General features: G+C 40.6%; 1 protein-coding gene across 1 annotated transcript in view; it reads left to right on the top strand.

Annotated features, from left to right (window-relative positions):
- Nucleotides 1–22,636, top strand: part of EPSTI1 (epithelial stromal interaction 1) — a 73,940-nt gene that overhangs the window by 16,916 nt on the left and 34,388 nt on the right. Inside the window, exons 4-6 of the mRNA XM_072135267.1 lie at nt 160–233; nt 5,854–5,937; nt 8,013–8,086. Coding sequence (XP_071991368.1) covers nt 160–233; nt 5,854–5,937; nt 8,013–8,086 — 232 coding nt within the window. The remainder of the gene's footprint in view (nt 1–159; nt 234–5,853; nt 5,938–8,012; nt 8,087–22,636) is intronic.

Raw genomic sequence — 22,636 nt, forward strand, 5'->3', positions numbered from 1 at the left:
CTAGTTTCTCCTTCTACCCTCCCATATGTGTTGGTTTAAAATTTTCAGAGAATTTTGAAAATGTCTCCTCTATTGCTTAAAAAATATATAAGAAACATTTTTCCTAAGCCATTCATGTTAATATTGTTTGATAATATTGTGCTTTGTGTTATTTTGTAGGCGGGGAAACATCAGAATTAGAAGTGAGAGAGCAGCAACAACAGATACAAGCTCAATCCAAGTACCAAAAAATGGTTTGTTGCTTCTGTGTTTTTTGAATTTCATTTTTAGCAAAAATGTACAAATATAAATTAATAAGTACATACTGCATACTTTACAGTTCTTATCCTACTAAAACCTCATCTACATGAAATGAAAGAGAAAATGATTTTGATAGATATTTTTTTCTTGTTTGCTGCATTATTATTTAGATGTAAATGTAGGCAAAGACAGTTTGTTAAAGGCAGTTAAGCCGGGGACACATAGGGCAACATTGCTGTGGTTAGCTGATGAAAAATCATTGGCAGCTAACCTGAACCATTTACATAAATCCTATCCATAAACTGGCAAAAATAATTATTAACAATAGGCATGGTTGTTCATTCAACAGCATGCCCACTACAGGTGCAGATTCAGGAACAGATTTGAAATCTAATTGAATGTCATTGTTCATTGCTAAATTAACCCCTTCCCACATTTGGAAGTTCCTGAATGTCCTGTTGTGGGAGGGGGGTATGCAGACGGCTCATAGGCTTAGCCCTCTTCATACACCTGAGATCGGTGATATCACAGTATATCATTGCAATACAGTATATGGTAGGATCAATCAGACAACCTTTGGTTAAAGTATCCTATGGGGGTCTAAAGAATAGTAAAAAGAAACAATAAAAAATGTAAAAAAATAAATAAATAAAAACTAAAATTTTCCATTAGGCCAGCTCTTTGCAATAGTTCTATGACTGTTTTGAAGATCAGCTGCTTTGGAGATTTATTAAAGTGGTGTTTGCTCTATAATAATTGCAAGTAGAGTAAAATAAACACAACAGCACATATGCCAGTATGTAAATCCATTCATAAATGTGGCTTTGCACAGCATTGCAGTAGTGACTGCAAAAATGCAGTAGCATTTCTGAGTGACTGGAAAAGGCCCTTGCGACTGCAAAAATCACAAAAAAACACTTTGAAGTTTTTTGACACAGCACAACTGTATAGATTTCATTTCAGAAAGTGGATGTGTATACGGGCAAATGTAACAATTTTTTTGCATTCAGATACAAAGTACAATTAAAACCAATTAAAAAGGTACATCAGTACACTTAAAAAGAACATAGTGTAAGAAGATGTGGACATCAACATATATCAATATATCCACATATAACCATACATGCACAGAGTAGTAAAAACTGTCTCCTCCTCAGTTGTTTATAAATAAAGGGCAAATGGTATATTCAAAGATTATAGGAACATGCAAAATGAAAAACTATAAATTGTTGTCTCCACAATAAAGACCTTAAAGGGAATCTGTCATCAGGAGCCCTTTTTTGGCTCCCCATGTCCTCATAGAGGATAGTGTGCACATTGCTAAAGTGTTTTTATAACAAAACTGTCTTTTTCCTATAAAAATAAAAGTTAGATGAAAGTTTAACTTTCTCTCAGCAGTGCCCCGTGTCCCATTGGAGTGACCAGTGAGAAGCGCCCCCCACCATCGGCAAACCTCTATGTCATGCTTCTATTTCAAATTTTATAAACACCCGTCTCCCTCCTATTTGAAATAGACGCATGATGGAGCTTTATCCACAGGTTATGTCTATGTCTGTCCAGGAGGATGCCCAACTCTTATCCTCTTTGACTTGCTGGCACTGGTGTTGTTTGCACATGGTTTATGGATTTATTTTAGGTCTTAATTGTAGAGACAACAATTATTTGTTTTCATTTTGCATGTTCCGATAATCTTTGACCATACCATTTTCCCTTTTTTCATATACCAGTGAGGGGGAGAAGGTTTTTACTAATATGTGCATGTAGGGTTATATGTGTATGTATTGTTATATGTTGATGTCCACATGTTTTCCAAGTGTACTGGTGTACCATTTTAATTGATTTTTATTGTACGTTATGTCAGAATTCAGTTGTTATATTTGCCCGTATACACATCCCTTTTCTGTAATTATTTGTTGATTCCTTAATTGTATGTGGGCAGTATTAATTACACATGGTTGGCATGTTATACAACTTTATAGATTTGGTATCTCTCTGATTGTACTTTCCTTACATAAAGGGAATGTGACATCTGGACCACACAATTACAGCTGTAAAAGCAAAACCTGCACAGAATGTTATGGTTTCATTAGAAAATACAATTTGTTTTGAAGATAACAAGCCCTTTTATAGTTCTTTTCAGTGGAAAACTAAAAAGATATATCTTTTGGAATGCAGAAACTGAAAAATAGAAATGCCAAAAATGAAAGGGTCTGGTTTTGAAGGGGTTTATTGAACAGCCAAACAATACGCTAGTCATGGTTTTAAGTGTATGACCTAACTGGTTATACTTGAGCTATTGCTAAGGGCATTATACATGTAGTGTACTCGATAACAAAACGCTGCAACACAGAACCTACAACCATGAAAACTTCTGCTGTGGGCAGAGAGCGGATACTGGCTAATACATAAATATACACTACCCATCCTCTTACTCTAGCTAAGTACTATGCCGATATCTTTGCAATATGGCTAATACCATGACTTTAGTTAAGAATAACACATTTTCTCAGTATTAGAGGAATGGATAATAAATTGAAAAGAGGACTATGGTAACGACTAAAATTGCATGTTTTCACCCCTCTCCTATTAATATGCTAAGAGTTCAATGCATCCTACAGATTTTTTCATTAGGAATTAACCTAGTTGGAGTTTTATTATGATCCTTTCTTAAAGAAAGGTGATTGATATGTAAATACTAGCTAATTCAATTAAAGAGTGAAAGGCTCTTTATTATGATACCGAAATACACAACAGAGCATTTGATGCATTAAAATCATAAACACAAAAGACACAGGGGACAATTATTTGCTGGGGAAAATATTTTTCATTCTATTCAATGAACAAGCCATTTATTAGATGCATGTATTACAGTGATGTATTGTATAATCATAACTGAACAGCAAGAGTAATAATGCAAGTGATTATTACCACTGTCACATCTCCTTTGTCTATATTTAACTGTGTAATGTTACGTTTCAGCATGGTTTAAAGCCTTTGTTGTAAATATTCTCAATGCATCTAATCACAAAGAAAAGAACACACAGCCTGCGGTAGATGTATTGCATTGGAACTACAACACATGATCTACTACTGAATACAAAAATAGCATGCTAGCCCATATACAATAGTTTATTCCTTGGCAGATGAACCTGACTGGAGGCTCTACATAGGCCCATATTTTACTTTTTGGAAATAGTCACTGTATGTCGTCAGTAAATCATATTTGTTTATCATTTTGTGTGTCACGGGTGCCCTCGCGATCCATGTCACGGATCGTGGGCACACCCCTGCCCCTCTCCGTGGCGCTGCCCTGGCTCCGAACTTACCCGCTCCCGTCCGACCTTAGCCCCATGTGCGACCCCGCTCCCTAGGGCATGCGCGCCGGCACTCGGAGACTTAAAGGGCCAGCGCACAGGTGATTGCTCCAATTCCTGCTCCTGTGTTCCCGCTCCTGTGTTCCTGTGATCCTGCTCCTGTGTTGGTGTTCCCGTGTTCCAATCTGTTCCTAGGTTCCTGTTCTGTGTGCCTGCTCCCGTGTTCCTGCCGTGAGTTCCAGTGTTTCTTCCATCGCTGTTCTCCCGCTGTTACCCCGGGCTTGGACTATGTCCTGCATATCTATCTTGGCTTCCACTGCAAGCTAGTAGCACCTGTGGAACGACCTGGTGGCACCCCGCTGCAGCAAGACCATCCCTTCTTTGCGGTGGGCTCTGGTGAAGGTGCCATGTAGACTCCGGTCCCAGGTGTTGGCTAGTACCACCTCCTGTGGTGGTCCAGAGGGTACACAGACCTAGATCCCTGACAGTGTGATTTTACAATATTACTATAGTTATTAACAAGAAGGACATTAAGCCTTTGTCAGGTCTACAAAATCTAAAATGTACCTTTTCAGAGGACTAAAGCACCACCAGTTCTTTATAGACAATGGGGCACATTTACTAAGAGTAGTGCAAACTGCACTAAATGCAGTTTGCCTGTGTATACTGCAGGGTGCGCAAGGTTCATGATTTATGGCGCCTGTTCTTCATGAATCTGGCGTCCTCAGACATGGCCTGACAGAGTGCACCAAATCTTTTTTTAGGTGCACCTTTAACATAGGGCGTGCAACACACTTCTTTCAGACTTTGCATGATAAAGCTCCAGAAAACAGGCACACAGCCCTTAGTAAATCTGCCCCAATGGTCAGTTTCCATGGGTTACTTTGTTTTTTTATAGTGGAAAAGTGCTGTTTTGTTTAATGTAAGCATTATATTCATGTTAAAGACTAATTTTGTATTTGCTGCATTACTATTGTTTTATCTATTATAATCTAATCCCCATGAAGCATTATGTTGAGTATAAAGCTATATGTAGTCTGTGACCATTACCATGACAAGAGTGACACACTATAGTACCTATCTGAGTCATATACATTGACCCACATTTACTAAGGGCCATTTTTCTGTCAGACTTTGCCTGTTCTTTTCAGTACAACCTAACAAACTGCTTGCACAGGTATTTAAGAAGTGTCTGAGACACATATCTGGCACATGCAACACTTTGTGGCGCACCCTGCATTATACACAGGCAAACACACTTTAGTGCAGTTTGTTCCATTGTATTTACTTTGCAGTTGGTGGGTGAGCTTAACTTCTGGTGAAGTTATTGAAGAGAATAGGTAATAGTGGGTTAGTGATACCATCGGTGCAATACCCTTCACTTAGTTGGAGCAAGTAAAACCCAAGCTGCACTTACAATCCTTTGGTAGTAGTAAGCGGGGGACTACACCACTTTCAAGCATTGTTCTAGACTTTGGGAGTCAGGAATAACTTACAACTATTGTCGCTAACAGCAGTAGATGTACATAATGACCTGTTATTGACTAATATCCTCATTCCACTTTACTACTTTTTACGACTTTTTGCATTATATGTCAAAGGGGGTCCTGTGGCCTCAACTTTATTGGTCTTCCTTCTCTCGGCCACTCCATTTCTCTCTCTATCTACATACATATACCTGGTTAAATACATAGGGGCAGATTTATCAAGCAGTCTGAAAGTCAGAATATTTCCAGTTGCCCATGGCAACCAATCACAGCTCAGCTTTCATTTCACCAGTGCTCATGAATATTTTAAAGGGGAGCTGTGATTGGTTGCCATGGGCAATTGGAAATATTCTGACTTTCAGACTGCTTGATAAATCTGCCCCATATTTGTAAAGTAGCATATATGAACAGTGACTAGTGTGCACAATGTGAGCCAGAAGATAGAGGGGTTCTGTTTTCTACCACTGCAACTTTATGGTGCAGGTCCTCCAGGCAGCCAAAAAGGAGACTACAGGTGACCAGCAGTCCTGCCGCCCCATTGTGGCAAAGATCTTCTGAGAGCCATTTACAGCTCAGGGGCAAGAACTATAACCCCTGTTATAGACAACGACAGTAAAATTGTAAAGATGGCATTATTCCTGATCTTTTTCCTATATTGTTTATTGCGATTTTCATTCTCCCTTCTTCAATAAGTTAGGAAAATTGGTTGCTTGTTTGGTTGACTGTTATCATATATACCCATACATACATTAGAGTCTATGCATGTCAATACCCCCAAATCAGCAAGTATAAATATGTGGGTTTTTGTGTAGATGAAAAGAGAAGAATACAAAAAAAAACTAAAAGAGGAAGAAGAGGCCAAGATACAAAAGATGAAAGATCTTCAGAGACAAAAGGTATGTTTTCTAACATAATTGTATATGGCTTACTGCACACTGCACTAGTGTGCAAATTGCACCCGATTAATGAAGATTGGTGCATAGTCTTCATTCACCTGGCACACCCTGTGGCGCTTAAAGTGTTTAGGCCGCAATCACACGACTGTATGGGAAACATATGTATGACCGCAATGGATGGCAATGGCCGCATGGAGCGATACAGCGTGACACAGGTGCAGCACGGTACCACTCCATACACGGGGAAAATATTGGACATGTCCTTTCTTTTCCGGTGTTACGGGGCGTACGCCGTGCATCTCTATGGAGAGGGGAGGGGTCACGGCTACGTCCTGGCAGGCATACGTTTGTGTAAATGTAGCCTTATACTGAGTACACCATTTTTTTCTGGTGCCCTCAGTTTCACAAATGTGTGCTACAATTATGTCGGACTTGTTGACATAAATGTGGTGCACAGTGTGAATACGCACCATAATGCCCCTTTAGGGGCAGAGTTTTTAGGACACAGTGCAGCCACAACAAAATACTTGCAGAAACATTTCATAAATACATGTATTTATGTGCAAACTCTGCCTTAAAATTCAATAATAAATGCGGGCTATAGTGTCCAAGCCAGAAAACTAATCTAACAAATGTGGCATAGACAACATTGTTTGGCAGCATTAGTGTTGCAATCAATATGATTATTGCTTTCACTTATTTCTGGTGAAAACTAGATACATTATATTATACATATATTCTATACTACATAAATGATACATTTCATTGCTGGCTCTCAGCACCTGCTTGTAGCATGACTGTTTACATGCAGCTAAACAGAGAAAGAAGGAAGAGTTTATAATATTCCAAACTAGGGCCTTTTTATTCCTTTTTAATATTTTTAATATAGTTAGTGATTTTTGCATTGTAATAGGACTTTGAATTATAGTTTAAATGGGTTGGCCACTTAAGCTCATCTTTTGTACTTGTGGGGGGCAGGATATTTGGTAACTTACCAATATACATTTACCGGTATTAATAATTTCTTGACTTTCTTGAAGCGTAAAATAAAGTCCCTGGTTCAGAATTTTTTTTACTTCATCAGGTGCCATTACTGTCCATAAAATGGTCACTGATGTGGTCTCTAACTACCCATGAGCAATAAGCCTTCCTAAACGTAAGATCCTGAAATAGAGATTGGTCTTAGACACTTAGCATCCCATGATCCTTTAGTTTGATAAATTACCTAATATCTTCTCCCCCACACACACATTACAAAAAACATGAGGCCAACCCCTTTTAATGTACCTGGAGACCATTTGGCTGTGGAGTGTTGTGGTTATATACAAGACTATATATATATATATATATATCTATATATATATATATATATCTATATATATATATATATATATATATATATATAGTCTTATATATATAGTCTTATATATATATAGTCGTATATGCCTATAGTATAAAGGGAACTTGTCAGCAGAAATTGACCTAAGAAGCCACTACAAGTACCTTATGAAACAGATTACCTTCCAGATCATGTTCCTTTAATGGCACAGTGTGGCGGCGAAAGCAAGCTCTTCTTTTTAAGCCTTTTTACAGAATCCAAAAATAAGAACCCTTTAACACTCCACGTGAAAAAAAGGGATCTAATGATAAAGGAAAGTCACCTTTAAGTGCCATATTACTGTTCTGTCCCTTAGTCTTACTGTAGCATTCTTTCAATAACTCTCAAAAATTACCCACCTGCAGCTTTTAACATATTCTACTTTTATCTTTTACATTAGTTTGCATCATGGGGAAGCTGGTAAGAAGCTAAATAACTAGCTTTGCATCTTTAAAAATATTTTACACAAGGGAAGGTGTAGCTCATGTAAATATTCTTTTGATTATATTATTTGGTAGATGTCTTACACATAAATATTCTACTTGCTTTAATTTGTAAGACTTCACATTGCTCAGGGGTATATCTGCCAATTCACACATGTTTTAGTTTCTCTAGACTTTGAAACTTGTGGAACCTGTATTAAATGTGCAGTACATTGTTCTGGAAAAATATGTATTCTGTTCTTTGTGCTTTTTAGGCTGAAAAACTTCAACAAAAAAGACAACAGCAGGATTTGGAGAGAGAGCAAAGATGGCATGAAGACAGATGGAGGTGGGGTAAATAGTTCCATATTCATAAAAATATTATGAATAAAACATTCCTATTCACAAAGAAAAAAATTCTAAAAAATAAAATAGTAACTTTCCTGTATTTCGCACAATAGACAATGGACCACGGTAAAGCCAATAGTCAGAATTATTCACCACATTGTTATTATAATGCTGTGTGAAGTTAAATTGGAACACCTACACATTACACCTACAGGAGATTTTATGACATACTATTCTAAATCCTTATTCAGAACGGTATCCTAAAGTATGAAGTGAGCTTGAGGAAATTTTTGTCCATTTATCTAGAAGGGAATTTCTGAAGTCAGACACAATCCAAGCTTTTATGGATTTTTCTTTGTGCACCTGGGAAAAAGCAGAAAAAGTTGGAAGCATGCAGTTGTCATAAATATCTTGGTATGCTAAAGAATAAAGATTTCTCTTGAATGGACTATCTCACTTCCAGCTTCACGGCATTCTCCCTCCACTACCAACCTTACAAATAGCACAAAGCAATCAGGAAGGTAACATTCTTCTGGCATCCATCTTATCCAAAATTGTTCATCAGTCTGCCAGATAGAAAAGATTGACCCTATCAATCCACAGAAAACCGTACCCCTACTTCAGTAATGCCTATGTGTGTTACACCTCTCCTTTGACGTTTGGCATTGTGCATGAACAAATAAAATACAAAATAAATCATTTACCGTTAGCCGCACCACAGTGGTAAAGGTACATTATGGTGTTAAAGCTGTATGGAGAGGGCTCTCCATACAGGGCTTCTCCTTACAGGGCAGGTGCCTGCCGTTTTATACCCGCCTCCAATCAAAATTAGGTGAAGCAAAAGCCTTTTATGTATTATGACATAAATACAACATATAACATTGTTAAATCCGTGATCTTATTGACACACATAATAAAGGGGATTTGTTATTTGTACTGAACAGTGAAAGTTGTAAAAATAAAGCCTGCTAGAAAATATCAATACTGTAATTCCACTACTCCTCTGACCTGCTTATTTTGTTAAACTGTGCCCGCACCAGCTCTTCTTATATCCTGGAATGACTGAATAATCTAGAAATAGAAATCTTGAAAATATGTAGATGAGACGGCTCTTGTAGCCAGCTGCCACCCGTCACCAGCTGTCTGTGAAATTGACGAGTGGGACCCAGTTACAATGAGTGGAAGAGTGAATAAATTAATAGCCGGTGGAGTTAAAAGGTACACCAGTAATGTAACCTGGAGCCCCTCCGACTTATTTACATAATTCTAAAAACTATTTCTCGAATGTATAGTAGTTCCAGGATATAAGAAGAACAGGTACATACACAGATTGACAAAATGAGAAGGTCAGTTATAGGAGTCTACCATCAGTCAATCTGATGGTAGATGTCCTTTAATATTTAATGTTGCCATTCAGAGGTAAAACTAATAACTAATTAACAACTAAATAACAAGCCATCATATGACTCTGTAAATAATAAAGATTTGGCTATTGGGATCCGGAAGTGAAAAGTGACTCCATATTCAATAGTGTCACGATAACAAGCGGCTTGGAGAATCAAAACATGAGACTTACTCTCTGGTGTCTTTCAAGAAGATTCCAATTCATTTAAATAAATGGCACATACTCAGAACAACATATCTGGCTCATATGTCTCAGTTTTGGGAAAACTCTACCTCTTTTTTCTATAGGATCAGATTGAGGCAGTTTCTCTAAAGTTAAGTACAGTGTAAACTATAGTGGCTGTTTTGCATTTTTCTTTAAACCAAAGCATAAACAACCCACAAAACATCTTCAGACAATTAAAGAAGTACTATTAGTGGACATATTGAATGCAATTCTAGCAGTGCAAACTGATACAAAATGTTAGTTGGGAATTTTGAAATAATTTCTTAAAGGGGTTGTCCAGGTATACATTTTTGAAGTGTATATAACTAGAGGCTAAAAAAATAATGAAGAGCATATACTCACCTCTCTTCACACTCCTGTTCAGGCACTGCACTTCCCGGCACTGCTGGTCTCTGTCTGACATTCCTGTCTGACAAATGTGTGCCTTCTACAGCATGAAACAAATGCTGTAGCAGGTACACAGATGTGGTGAGTATAGCAGCGTCCACTCCACTGACGGCTGGTCCTACGGCTGAATGGGTGCATGGAGAGAGGCAAGTTTATGCTCATTAAGTTCCCCTGGCCATATATAAAAAATTGTACTCCCATACAATCCCTTCAAAAATTGACTTAACTGTGTGGAATGGAATTGAATTAATTTTAATGATTTTCCCAATACAGACATATTGATAGAGCATATGGTTCAAGAAAATATACTGTATCTTTCTTGGTTTAATAATATTTTCCTTTAAAGATATATATATTATGTTGGTTTTGGTTTTGGCATATAAAGCAATGGAACTGCGAAGGTGAAAATTGTACAATTATATTTTTAATTCTGCTTGATTGCTACTTACAGCAGCTGTCACTGATTTACTTGAGGTGTTGAATTAAGCATAAGCTAATTTCTCCTCCTTACCGCTTATCAAATTTTCAGTTTAAAATTGAAATGTATAAAAAGAAGTCAAATGAATGATACTACAGAAGTCCATGTGTTCAGGGGTCCATGCAAGACGCAAATAAAGGACCTGCTGATGTGGAACAAGCACATAGAATAAGTATCAAACACATGTAAATATAATACAGAAAATCTTCAGACCCTTTTATTTTTTTCACACTAGCGTTTTTTAGTTATGTTGTGGCCTTACGCTAAAACAAAAAAAGAGAAATATGAAAACAACATGTTGGAAATCTTTGGTAGTATATTATAATAGGAAACATAGCATTGATATAATGTTCAGATCCTTTACTGCTACTTATTCAAAACACCTTTTGCAGTGATTACAGCCTTCCCTCTGCTTGGGTAAAATGCGCTTAAAAAGCTTTCTAAATTTGGATGGGGACAGGTCGTGAACATCTTTTTTCAACTCTCTAGAGTTGTTGGATTTGATTCAAGTTAGGGCTCTGGACATTAAAGAGTATGTGTTGTCCTATATGAAGGTAAACTGTTAGTCCAGACCAAGATCCTGTGCACTCTGACTTTGATTTTCATAAAGACTTTGAGGGTTATTTATCATACGTCAGCCGCGGTGCATCCGTTGCAGAAGGATACATCAAGAGGGTCGTGAGGGGGCCTGTACAGCACATATGGAAATTCACTGGTTGCAGCAGGGGGACAGGAATGCCCCATGGCAGCCCAGTTCCAGAGAGGCACCCATCCTCCACTGGCAGCGCCCAACCTTTACGCCCCTCCAACATTCCGACAGCATAATGCTGCTTACACACTGCTGCCTAATGATAGGTGATATTGGTGATGGGCAGCACCTGCTTTGCTCTAGATAAGACACGCAGAACTCAGAAATCTTATAAGATTCTCAGATCAGACCGACAACTGTTTTTTTCGGTGTACAAGTGTCCTTTGGGTGTTTTCTTTTTGTTTTTTGTGTATATGTGGGGGAGTGATGACTTTCTAGATGTATTTGCTATCAGCACAGAAGATCTTTAGAGCTCAAAGAAGGTGATTCTCTCCTACTTCTTCGTTTTGTGGAGAAGAAGTCCTAGTAGTTCACACTTCCTCTATAAATAATTGAGGCCACTGTGCTTTTTGGTGATTATTCAGAGCTCATTTTTAAGACTTTCTAATTTTAAGGAACCTGTCTGTCCGTGTGCCCATTTGTGGGAACCTCGCCAGGTTCCAGCGCCGTCTCCCGCGGCTTGGCGCGTGCGTCCCCATCTCCTAGGGCAGTGATGGCGAACCTTTTCGAGATCAAGTGCCCAAAATGTGACCAAAAACCCACTAGCTTTTTCACAAAGTGTCAACATGGCAGTAACATAACTGCCTGAGCGCCCGAATACCATTCAAAGACGGTAGGGCCCCCTGAACAGGAAGAATCGTGGCGGCCTGTAGCAAGTTCTCCTATAGCTCTAAACCAACCCTAATCACACCTTCTCACTATTCCTACAGTACCAGTACTACAGTACCAGGCAGCCAAAGATGGGTCTCTTTAACCCCTTCACGCTCCGTGACGGATATATCCGCCACGGAGCTGTGAAGGTTGTATGAAGAAGGCTCACGGGCTGAGCCTTCTTCATACAGTGATGGGCTTTGCCGCATATCGCAGCAAAGACCCATCGCTATCACCCGCGGTCGGTGCTTGCACCGATCGCGGGTGTTAACCTCTTCTTTGCCGCCGGCAAAGTCGCCGGCGGCACTTTAAATTTGGCGGCGCGTGGGCGCCGCCATCTTACCTCCGATCGCCGCTCCCCCGAACGTCATCGGGGGGCGGCGATCGGTTGCCATGGTAGCCTCGGGTCTTCGTTTGACCCGAGGATACATGGCTTCTGCACATGCATTACAATGAGCCTGTGGCTCATTGTAATGTATAGTGTGCAGAAATGCCATATACTGCGATACAGTAGTATTGCAGTATATGGCAGGAGCGATCAGATCATCTAGGGTTAATGTACCCTAGAGGGTCTAAGAAACAGTGGAAAAAAAGAGAAAAAAAAAAGTTTAAAAAATGTAAAAAAATAATAAAATATTAAAAGTTCAAATCACCCCCCTTTCCCTAGAACTGATATAAAATATAATAAATAGTAAAAATCACAGACACATTAGGTATCGCCGCGTCCCAAAATGCCCGATCTATCAAAATATAAAAACGGTTACGGGCGGCGGTGACCTCCGGAACGGCAAATGGCGCCCAAATGTCCAAAATGCGACTTTTACACCTTTTTAGATGACATAAAAAATGTAATAAAAAATGATCCAAATGTCGCACACTCCTCAAAATGGTAGCAATGAGAACGTCGGCTCATTTCGCAAAAAATGACCCCTCACACATCTCCATGCGCCAAAGTATGAAAAAGTTATTAGCGTCAGAAGATGGCAAAAAAATGTTTTTCTTTTTTGTACACATTCGTTTAATTTTTGAAAATTTATTAAAACGCAATAAAACCTATATAAATTTGGTATCACCGCGATCGTACCGAACCAAAGAATAAAGTAGGCATGTTATTTGGAGCGCAGAGGGAAAGTCGTAAAAACTGAGCCCACAAGAACATGACGCACATGCAGTTTTTTTCAATTTTTCCACATTTGGAATTTTTTTGCGGCTTCCCACTACATGGCATGGAATAATAAATAACATCATGGGAAAGTAAAATTTGTTACGCACAAAATAAGCCCTCACACAGCTCTGTACACGGAAAAATGAAAAAGTTATGGATTTTTGAAGATGGAGAGCGAGAAATCAGCGAAAATACCCTGCGTCCTTAAGGGGTTAAAATAACACAGACTGCAATTTGCCTTGTCTGGCAAACTCTGTGCCTGGGAAACAGCCTGAGTGCTCACAGGGAGGTCTCCGAGTGCCACCCCTGACACCCGTGCCATAGGTTCGCCACCACTGTCCTAGGGTGTGCTCGTGCCTGTTCTGTAAAATTTAAAGGGCCAGTTCGCTGCTTATTGGCGCTCGTCGGCTGCCAATTCTGTTAAATAGCCAGCCTCTTTATGTGTCCCTTGCAGGATCTTTGTGCCTTGTGCCTGTGAGAAAGTTCTGTTCCCCAGTACCCTGTGCTTGTGTTCTGAATTCCCGTTGTGACCCCGGTTTCATTCCTGATTACACCCTTTTGCTGCCTGCCCCTACCTACCGCTACGTCCATGACTCTGATCCTGTGCTGCCTGTCTCAACCTCCTGCCTGTACCCGACCATAAGTTTGCTTTATGATCATGTACTTTGCCTTGGCCGCCAACCCGCTTTGCAGCGGGCTCTGGTGAAAACTACCCCTGGTGCCTGACACTGTCACCACATTTTCACAAATACAGCTAATGGCAGGTTCTTCTTTTAGCTAAAATTAACCTTAAATTAACTTTATGTTATATTACCTGGCATCAGAGGAAGCATGTCCTGCTTCCATCTACACCTCCTCATGCCCCATGCCTCTTTTCAGCATTCAGCTGACATGGTCACATGTCATGTGACCATGGTGATGTCATTGAAGGTCCTTTACCCAGTTACATTTGCAACATCTACTCCCACTCAGCAATCGTGGCTAACCAGCAAAGGAAGTTACAAATGCTCACAACCACGATGTGCCACATGTAAATATATATTGAAAACAAAATTTGTATCATCAACACAAAGTAATGAGAATTACAAAATTAACTCGTTTATAAATTGTAATACTACATACATAGTGTATTCCATTACATGTACCATTTGCTCCCTTCAATATATAGGCAGCACCAAATGAGCCCTAATAGGTGCGGAGACTGGCTAAAAGCCCTCCGTAACAGAGAGGCTTATTGGATACTTACCATGAGAACCAGAGAGTTGTTGGATTTGATTCAAGTTAGGGCTCTAGACATTAAAGAGTATGTGTTGTCCTATATGAAGGTAAACTGTTAGTCCAGACCAAGATCCTGTGCACTCTGGCTTTGATTTTAGACTATGATTAAGAACTGCAAATAGTTGAAACGTGTCAGTTTCTTTTCATGATGGTACCTTTTTTAAACTATTTTAAAAGGATGAAATAAAGTCAAGTCTTATTATAACTATTCGTTTCTATACCTGCCTGGTTGCTCGATTCACCGTCTTCCTCGACAACACCTATTCCATGTTTGTACCTGATTGCATGAAATCATACCATGTCTCCATAGAGGCATGCAGTGATTTCATATGATCAGATACATACATGGGGTAGACATTGCAAATGTAACTGGATAAAGGACCTTAGATAACATCACCCTGGTCACATGGCGTGAAGTGCCCAATGATGAGCAAAATTTAATGTGCAGGACTCCATTAATATCATTGGACTCACATCAGGTGAGTTGCATATAAGTTTACAACCTGATTTTTTTTAACATTGCAGCTATGGAAAGGAACCATTTAGTGAATTTAGTAATCATAATAATGACATATTCATTTTGGATGGGTTGATTTAAATGACAGCTTCTCTATAAGTTTTACACTGTTGATGTTAAATTCAGGGCGCTAAAGACTTTGGCTGTATGAAAATTGTGGGCCTTTTACAAGTCATTATTATTGTTTTGCGTAATAGTATCAGAACCAAGCTTCTCAGTTAACCCCTTAAGGACGCAGCCTGTTTGCAGGTTAAGGCTCGCAACTTTTTTTGGAAATTTGACCAGTGTCTCTTCCTGTGGTAATAACTTTTCAACGCTTTAAGATATCTCTGTGATTTTGAGATTGTTTTCTCGTGAGACATTGTAGTTTATGTTAGTAGTGTCATTTCGGTGATCCGTTCCTTTTTTGGGGGGTAAAAATTCAAAAATTTAGGAAAAATTTGAAAAAAATGACTATTTTCAAAGTTTCAAATGTTATAATTTTTAGACAAAAAGTGATACCACAAATTTTTTTTGATAGAAACCTTTTGCCATTGGTCTTCTTTTTATATCCATAATTTGTTTTACGTTTCCATTATTTTTATGGATGTGAGAAGGTTTGAAGTTTTAGTAGCAACTTCTCAGATTTTCTTGAAATTTGAAAAATGCGAACTTTTTGGTGATCAATTCAGTTTGGAAGTGCCGTATAAAGGCTTATGTACTATATACCCCCACAAGTAACACCATTTTATGAACCTAACATCTCAACCTATTCAAATCAGCATTTAAGAAGTCTGTTAACCCTTTAATTATTTTTCCGGAAGCATATGAAAATGGAGTGGAAATTTTGAAATTTCAATTTTTGATTTCAATCTTTCCAATTTAGCCCTAAAACGGATACATTCAGAAGGAATTTGAGGTAAATATATATTCCTAATTTCTTGCCCTGCTTCTTCCGAGTACGGCAATACCAGACATGTGGATGTCAGCTGCTGTTTCCCCGCACATCGATGTCCAGAACAGAGTTAGCGATACCGGGAATTTGGAAGGCCAATTTGGCTGCAAATATTTTGTGGTGCCACAGTGTAATTGAAGAGCCCCTGAAGTAAAAGTACAATAGAAAACCCCCCAAAATGTCACCATTTCGGAAACTAGACCCCTCAAAGAATTTATCGGTGGTTGTGGTGAGCATTTTAACCCCCGACACGCTGGTCAAAATTGAATGCAAAGTAAATGGTGCAGAGTAAAAATTGTGTTTTATCTCAAAAATGTCATTTTAGTGCCTCATATACTGTGCCCAACTCATGCCACTTTAGACAAACACCCCAAAAATCATTCTGCGGGTTGTCCCGAGTACAGCAATACCACACATGTGCCAATAATTTACAGACTGGGCGCACAGAAGGGATGAGAACGGAAGGAGTGAAATTTTGATTTTCCAGCTCCGTTTTCACATGTTTGGATTTGGAGTGCCATGTCATGTTGGCAGGGCCCGTGAGGTGCCAGTGCAATAGAAACCCCCAATAAATGATACCATTACGGAAACTAGACCCCTCAAAGAATTTATCGGTGGTTGTGGTGAGCATTTTAACCCCCGACACGCTGGTCAAAATTAAATGCAAAGCAAATGGTGCAGAGTAAAAATTGCGTTTTTATCTCAAAAATGTCATTTTAGTGCCTCATATAATGTGCCCAACCCGTGCCACTTTAGACAAACACCCCAAAAATCATTCTGCAGGTTGTCCCGAGTACAGCAATACCACACATGTGCCAATAATTTACAGACTGGGCACACAGAAGGGATGAGAACGGAAGGAATGAAATTTTGATTTTCCAGCTCCGTTTTCACATGTTTGGATTTGGAGTGCCATGTCATGTTGGCAGGGCCCGTGAGGTGCCAGTGCAATAGAAACCCCCAATAAATGATACCATTACGGAAACTAGACCCCTCAAAGAATTTATCGGTGGTTGTGGTGAGCATTTTAACCCCCGACACGCTGGTCAAAATTAAATGCAAAGCAAATGGTGCAGAGTAAAAATTGCGTTTTTATCTCAAAAATGTCATTTTAGTGCCTCATATACTGTGCCCAACCCGTGCCACTTTAGACAAACACCCCAAAAATCATTCTGCAGGTTGTCCCGAGTACAGCAATACCACACATGTGCCAATAATTTACAGACTGGGCACACAGAAGGGATGAGAACGGAAGGAATGAAATTTTGATTTTCCAGCTCCGTTTTCACATGTTTGGATTTGGAGTGCCATGTCATGTTGGCAGGGCCCGTGAGGTGCCAGTGCAATAGAAACCCCCAATAAATGATACCATTACGGAAACTAGACCCCTCAAAGAATTTATCGGTGGTTGTGGTGAGCATTTTAACCCCCGACACGCTGGTCAAAATTAAATGCAAAGCAAATGGTGCAGAGTAAAAATTGCGTTTTTATCTCAAAAATGTCATTTTAGTGCCTCATATACTGTGCCCAACCCGTGCCACTTTAGACAAACACCCCAAAAATCATTCTGCAGGTTGTCCCGAGTACAGCAATACCACACATGTGCCAATAATTTACAGACTGGGCACACAGAAGGGATGAGAACGGAAGGAATGAAATTTTGATTTTCCAGCTCCGTTTTCACATGTTTGGATTTGGAGTGCCATGTCATGTTGGCAGGGCCCGTGAGGTGCCAGTGCAATAGAAACCCCCAATAAATGATACCATTACGGAAACTAGACCCCTCAAAGAATTTATCGGTGGTTGTGGTGAGCATTTTAACCCCCGACACGCTGGTCAAAATTAAATGCAAAGAAAATGGTGCAGAGTAAAAATTGCGTTTTTATCTCAAAAATGTCATTTTAGTGCCTCATATACTGTGCCCAACCCATGCCACTTTAGACAAACACCCCAAAAATCATTCTGCGGGTTGTCCTGAGTACAGCAATACCACACATGTGCCAATAATTTACAGACTGGGCACACAGAAGGGATGAAAACGGAAGGAGTGAAATTTTGATTTTCCAGCTCCGTTTTCACATGTTTGGATTTGGAGTGCCATGTCATGTTGGCAGGGCCCGTGAGGTGCCAGTGCAATAGAAACCCCCAATAAATGATACCATTACGGAAACTAGACCCCTCAAAGAATTTATCGGTGGTTGTGGTGAGCATTTTAACCCCCGACACGCTGGTCAAAATTGAATGCAAAGTAAATGGTGCAGAGTAAAAATTGCGTTTTTATCTCAAAAATGTCATTTTAGTGCCTCATATACTGTGCCCAACCCATGCCACTTCAGACAAACACCCCAAAAATCATTCTGCGGGTTGTCCCGAGTACGGCAATACCACACATGTGCCAATAATTTACAGGCTGGGCACACAGAAGGGATGAGAACGGAAGGAGTGAAATTTTGATTTTCCAGCTCCGTTTTCACACGTTTGGATTTGGAGTGCCATGTCATGTTGGCAGGGCCCGTGAGGTGCCAGTGCAATAGAAACCCCCAATAAATTATACCATTACGGAAACTAGACCCCTCAAAGAATTTATCGGTGGTTGTGGTGAGCATTTTAACCCCCGACACGCTGGTCAAAATTGAATGCAAAGTAAATGGTGCAGAGTAAAAATTGCGTTTTTATCTCAAAAATGTCATTTTAGTGCCTCATATACTGTGCCCAACCCATGCCACTTCAGACAAACACCCCAAAAATCATTCTGCGGGTTGTCCCGAGTACGGCAATACCACACATGTGCCAATAATTTACAGGCTGGGCACACAGAAGGGATGAGAACGGAAGGAGTGAAATTTTGATTTTCCAGCTCCGTTTTCACACGTTTGGATTTGGAGTGCCATGTCATGTTGGCAGGGCCCGTGAGGTGCCAGTGCAATAGAAACCCCCAATAAATGATACCATTACGGAAACTAGACCCCTCAAAGAATTTATCGGTGGTTGTGGTGAGCATTTTAACCCCCGACACGCTGGTCAAAATTGAATGCAAAGTAAATGGTGCAGAGTAAAAATTGTGTTTTTATCTCAAAAAAGTCATTTTTGTGCCTCATATACTGTGCCCAACCCATGCCACTTTAGACAAACACCCCAAAAATCATTCTGGGGGTTGTCCTGAGTACGGCAATACCACACATGTGCCAATAATTTACAGGCTGGGCACACGGCAGGGGTCAGGAAGAAAGAAGCACAATTTAGGTTTTCAAGCTTCGTTTTCACTAGATTGGTAATGGGGGGTACCCCCGAGGTACCAGTACAATAGAAACCCCCAAGTAGTGAACCCATTTTGGAAAGGGCACCCCTCAAAGAATGTATGTAGGCTTGTATGATCATTTTAACCCCCAACACGCTGGTCAAAATTGAATGCAAAGTAAATGGTGCAGAGTAAAAATTGTGTTTTTATCTCAAAAAAGTCATTTTTGTGCCTCATATACTGTGCCCAACCCATGCCACTTTAGACAAACACCCCAAAAATCATTCTGGGGGTTGTCCTGAGTACGGCAATACCACACATGTGCCAATAATTTACAGGCTGGGCACACGGCAGGGGTCAGGAAGAAAGAAGCACAATTTAGGTTTTCAAGCTTCGTTTTCACTAGATTGGTAATGGGGGGTACCCCCGAGGTACCAGTACAATAGAAACTCCCAAGTAGTGAACCCATTTTGGAAAGGGCACCCCTCAAAGAATGTATGTAGGCTTGTATGATCATTTTAACCCCCAACACGCTGGTCAAAATTGAATGCAAAGTAAATGGTGCAGAGTAAAAATTGTGTTTTTATCTCAAAAAAGTCATTTTTGTGCCTCATATACTGTGCCCAACCCATGCCACTTTAGACAAACACCCCAAAAATCATTCTGGGGGTTGTCCTGAGTACGGCAATACCACACATGTGCCAATAATTTACAGGCTGGGCACACGGCAGGGGTCAGGAAGAAAGAAGCACAATTTAGGTTTTCAAGCTTCGTTTTCACTAGATTGGTAATGGGGGGTACCCCCGAGGTACCAGTACAATAGAAAGCCCAAGTAGTGAACCCATTTTGGAAAGGGCACCCCTCAAAGAATGTATGTAGGCTTGTATGAGTATTTTAACCCCTAAGGTGCTGGCTCAAATGTAATACAAAGTGAGTAGTGCAGAGAAACAGTTGTATTGCAATTTATCAAATATGCCATTGAAGTGACAAAAGTATTTTGCCCAACTCATGCCACTGGGGAAAAACACATCAAAAATCATTCTGCGGGTTACCCCGGTTAGGGCAATACCCCATAGGAGGCAATAATCTGTAGGATGGTGACACGGCAGGGCTCAAAAGGGAATAACTTGTTGGAGCACAGACATTGTACTTTTTTTTTTCTTTTTGGCATCATGAAAGATTTGTAGATGCCAATAGGGGCCAGTACAGTAGAAACCCCTAAGAACTGACCCTATTTTGGAAACTACACCCCTCCATGAATTAATCTAGGGGTATAGTTAGCATTTTAACCCCACAGGTGGACCCCTGAAAAAGTGCAAAATGGATAGTGCATAGTAAAAAATATCTATTATGTCATTTTGTGCCCAGCTGCTGCCATGGGAGACAAACACCCTAAAAATCATGATGCATGTTTTCCCGGGTAAAGCATACGGGACAGTAATCTAGAGGCTGGGCACATGGCAGGGCTTAGAAGGGAAGGTGCGGCATGATGTATAAGCTGTGCGTCAGGGTAACAACAGGGTACTCTAAAAATCCAGGGATGTATGATAAATTCGGAAGCAATCTTTCATACATAACCCTGGTTTTTCTGGGCATGTCTCACAGTGATGAATGGTGTCCTTCCGAATGCCATTTTTGGAGCACACCCTGCACCTCTTTTGTGACCTTCCCTTGCTGGCTGTTTGGGGAACTACTCCTGGAAAGTGCTGCCCTGGTACAATACGTGATGTGGCCTCACTTCCAGATGTGCTAGCACTCCCCCCTTCCTGGTCTCCAAAAAGAAAGTACTTTATTACCATCTCTTGAAATTCCAGGAAAGTTCCCCTCTGGCCGGCATATCGATGCAGCACATAAGCATTATACAATGCCATCTGCATGATGTGCACGGCCAGCTTCTTGTACCACACCCTCGACTTCCGCATGGCATTGTACGGCTGAAGCACCTGGTCAGACAAGTCCACCCCTCCCATGTATTTGTTATAATCTAAAATACAGTCTGGCTTGGGGGCTTCTGCACTGGCACCTCGTACTGGGACAGGGGTGGTGGTGTGCTCATGTATTGTGGTTAATACAAGGACCTCTCTCTTGTCCTTGTACTTAACACACAATACAGAGTCGCTGCATAGTGCCCTGCTTTCGTGCCTTTTAAGTTTTTGCCCAAGCAGCGACTTAGGGAGACCTCTCTGATTTCTGCGTACAGTGCCGCATGCCGCAGTATTTCTGGAAGTGAGGCACTTGAACAGGGTGGTGCTGGTGTAGAAATTGTCCAGGTAGAGGTGGTAGCCCTGGTCCAGCAGTGGGTGCACTAAATCCCACACTATCTTCCCTGTAACACCCAGGAAGGGGGGGCATTCTGGGGGCACTATAGAGGAGTCCTTCCCTTCATATACCCTGAACTTGTATGTGTACCCTGATGAACTTTCGCACAGCTTATACATTTTCACACCATATCTTGCCCTCTTATTGGGCAGGTACTGGCGGAATTGAAGTCTCCCTTTGAATTGTACTAGGGACTCGTCTATGCTTACATGTTTGGCGGGAGTATATGCCTGGGCAAACTTGGCACTAAAATGATCTAATATGGGCCTGACCTTAAATAACCGATCATAACTGGGGTCACCTCTGGGTGGGCACTGTGTGTTGTCAGTGTAGTGCAAAAACTTATGGATGGCTTCAAAGCGCATCCTGCTCATTGCCATGCGGAACATGGGGGTGTGGTACAGTATATCTGTGCTCCAGTAGTCCCTGATTGAAGGCTTCTTTACTATCCCCATAAGGAGTATTATGCCCCAATACTTGTACATCTCTGCTGCAGTGACAGGGGTCCACCTGTAGGGTTGTGCATAAAAGGACGTGGGGTTTTGGGCAATATGTTGTGCAGCGTAGAGATTTGTCTGAAATATAATAATATTTAGCAGCTCCTCATCAAAAAAAAACTTAAAAAAGTCTACAGCTCTGAGCCCTGTCGTGTCAAAGTTAATGCCAGGATGGCCCAAAAAGTCAGGGACCTGAGGGGTATAATTATCTGGGGCTACCCATGTGGGGTCAGTGGAAGCCCCAGACGCTTCTCCTGCAGAAGTCCCAGAAACTTCTCCTGCAGAAGTCCCAGGCACTTCTCCTGCAGAAGTCCCAGGCACTTCTCCTGCAGAAGTCCCAGGCACTTCTCCTGCAGAAGTCCCAGGCACTTCAATTGCAGAAGTCCCTGGAACCCTACGGCGCCTTCTTGGGGGTCCTTCCAGGTCACTGGAAGATGAGCAGGAGGATGATGATAGGTAAAAGGGACCATCATCCCCACTAGCTGACTCGGTGTCAGAGGCAAGCATGTTATATGCCTCCAACACGGTGTACGTCTTCTGAGACATTGCACACAAAAAAAAATAGAGAACAAGAAAAATTAGATAATGTGCACCAAACTACACGGATAAACCGTCTAGCAGGCACACAAAAAAAAAATATAATGCACAC

The sequence above is a fragment of the Engystomops pustulosus genome, chromosome 2 (assembly GCF_040894005.1).
Source record: "Engystomops pustulosus chromosome 2, aEngPut4.maternal, whole genome shotgun sequence".
Lineage (NCBI taxonomy): Eukaryota > Metazoa > Chordata > Amphibia > Anura > Leptodactylidae > Engystomops > Engystomops pustulosus.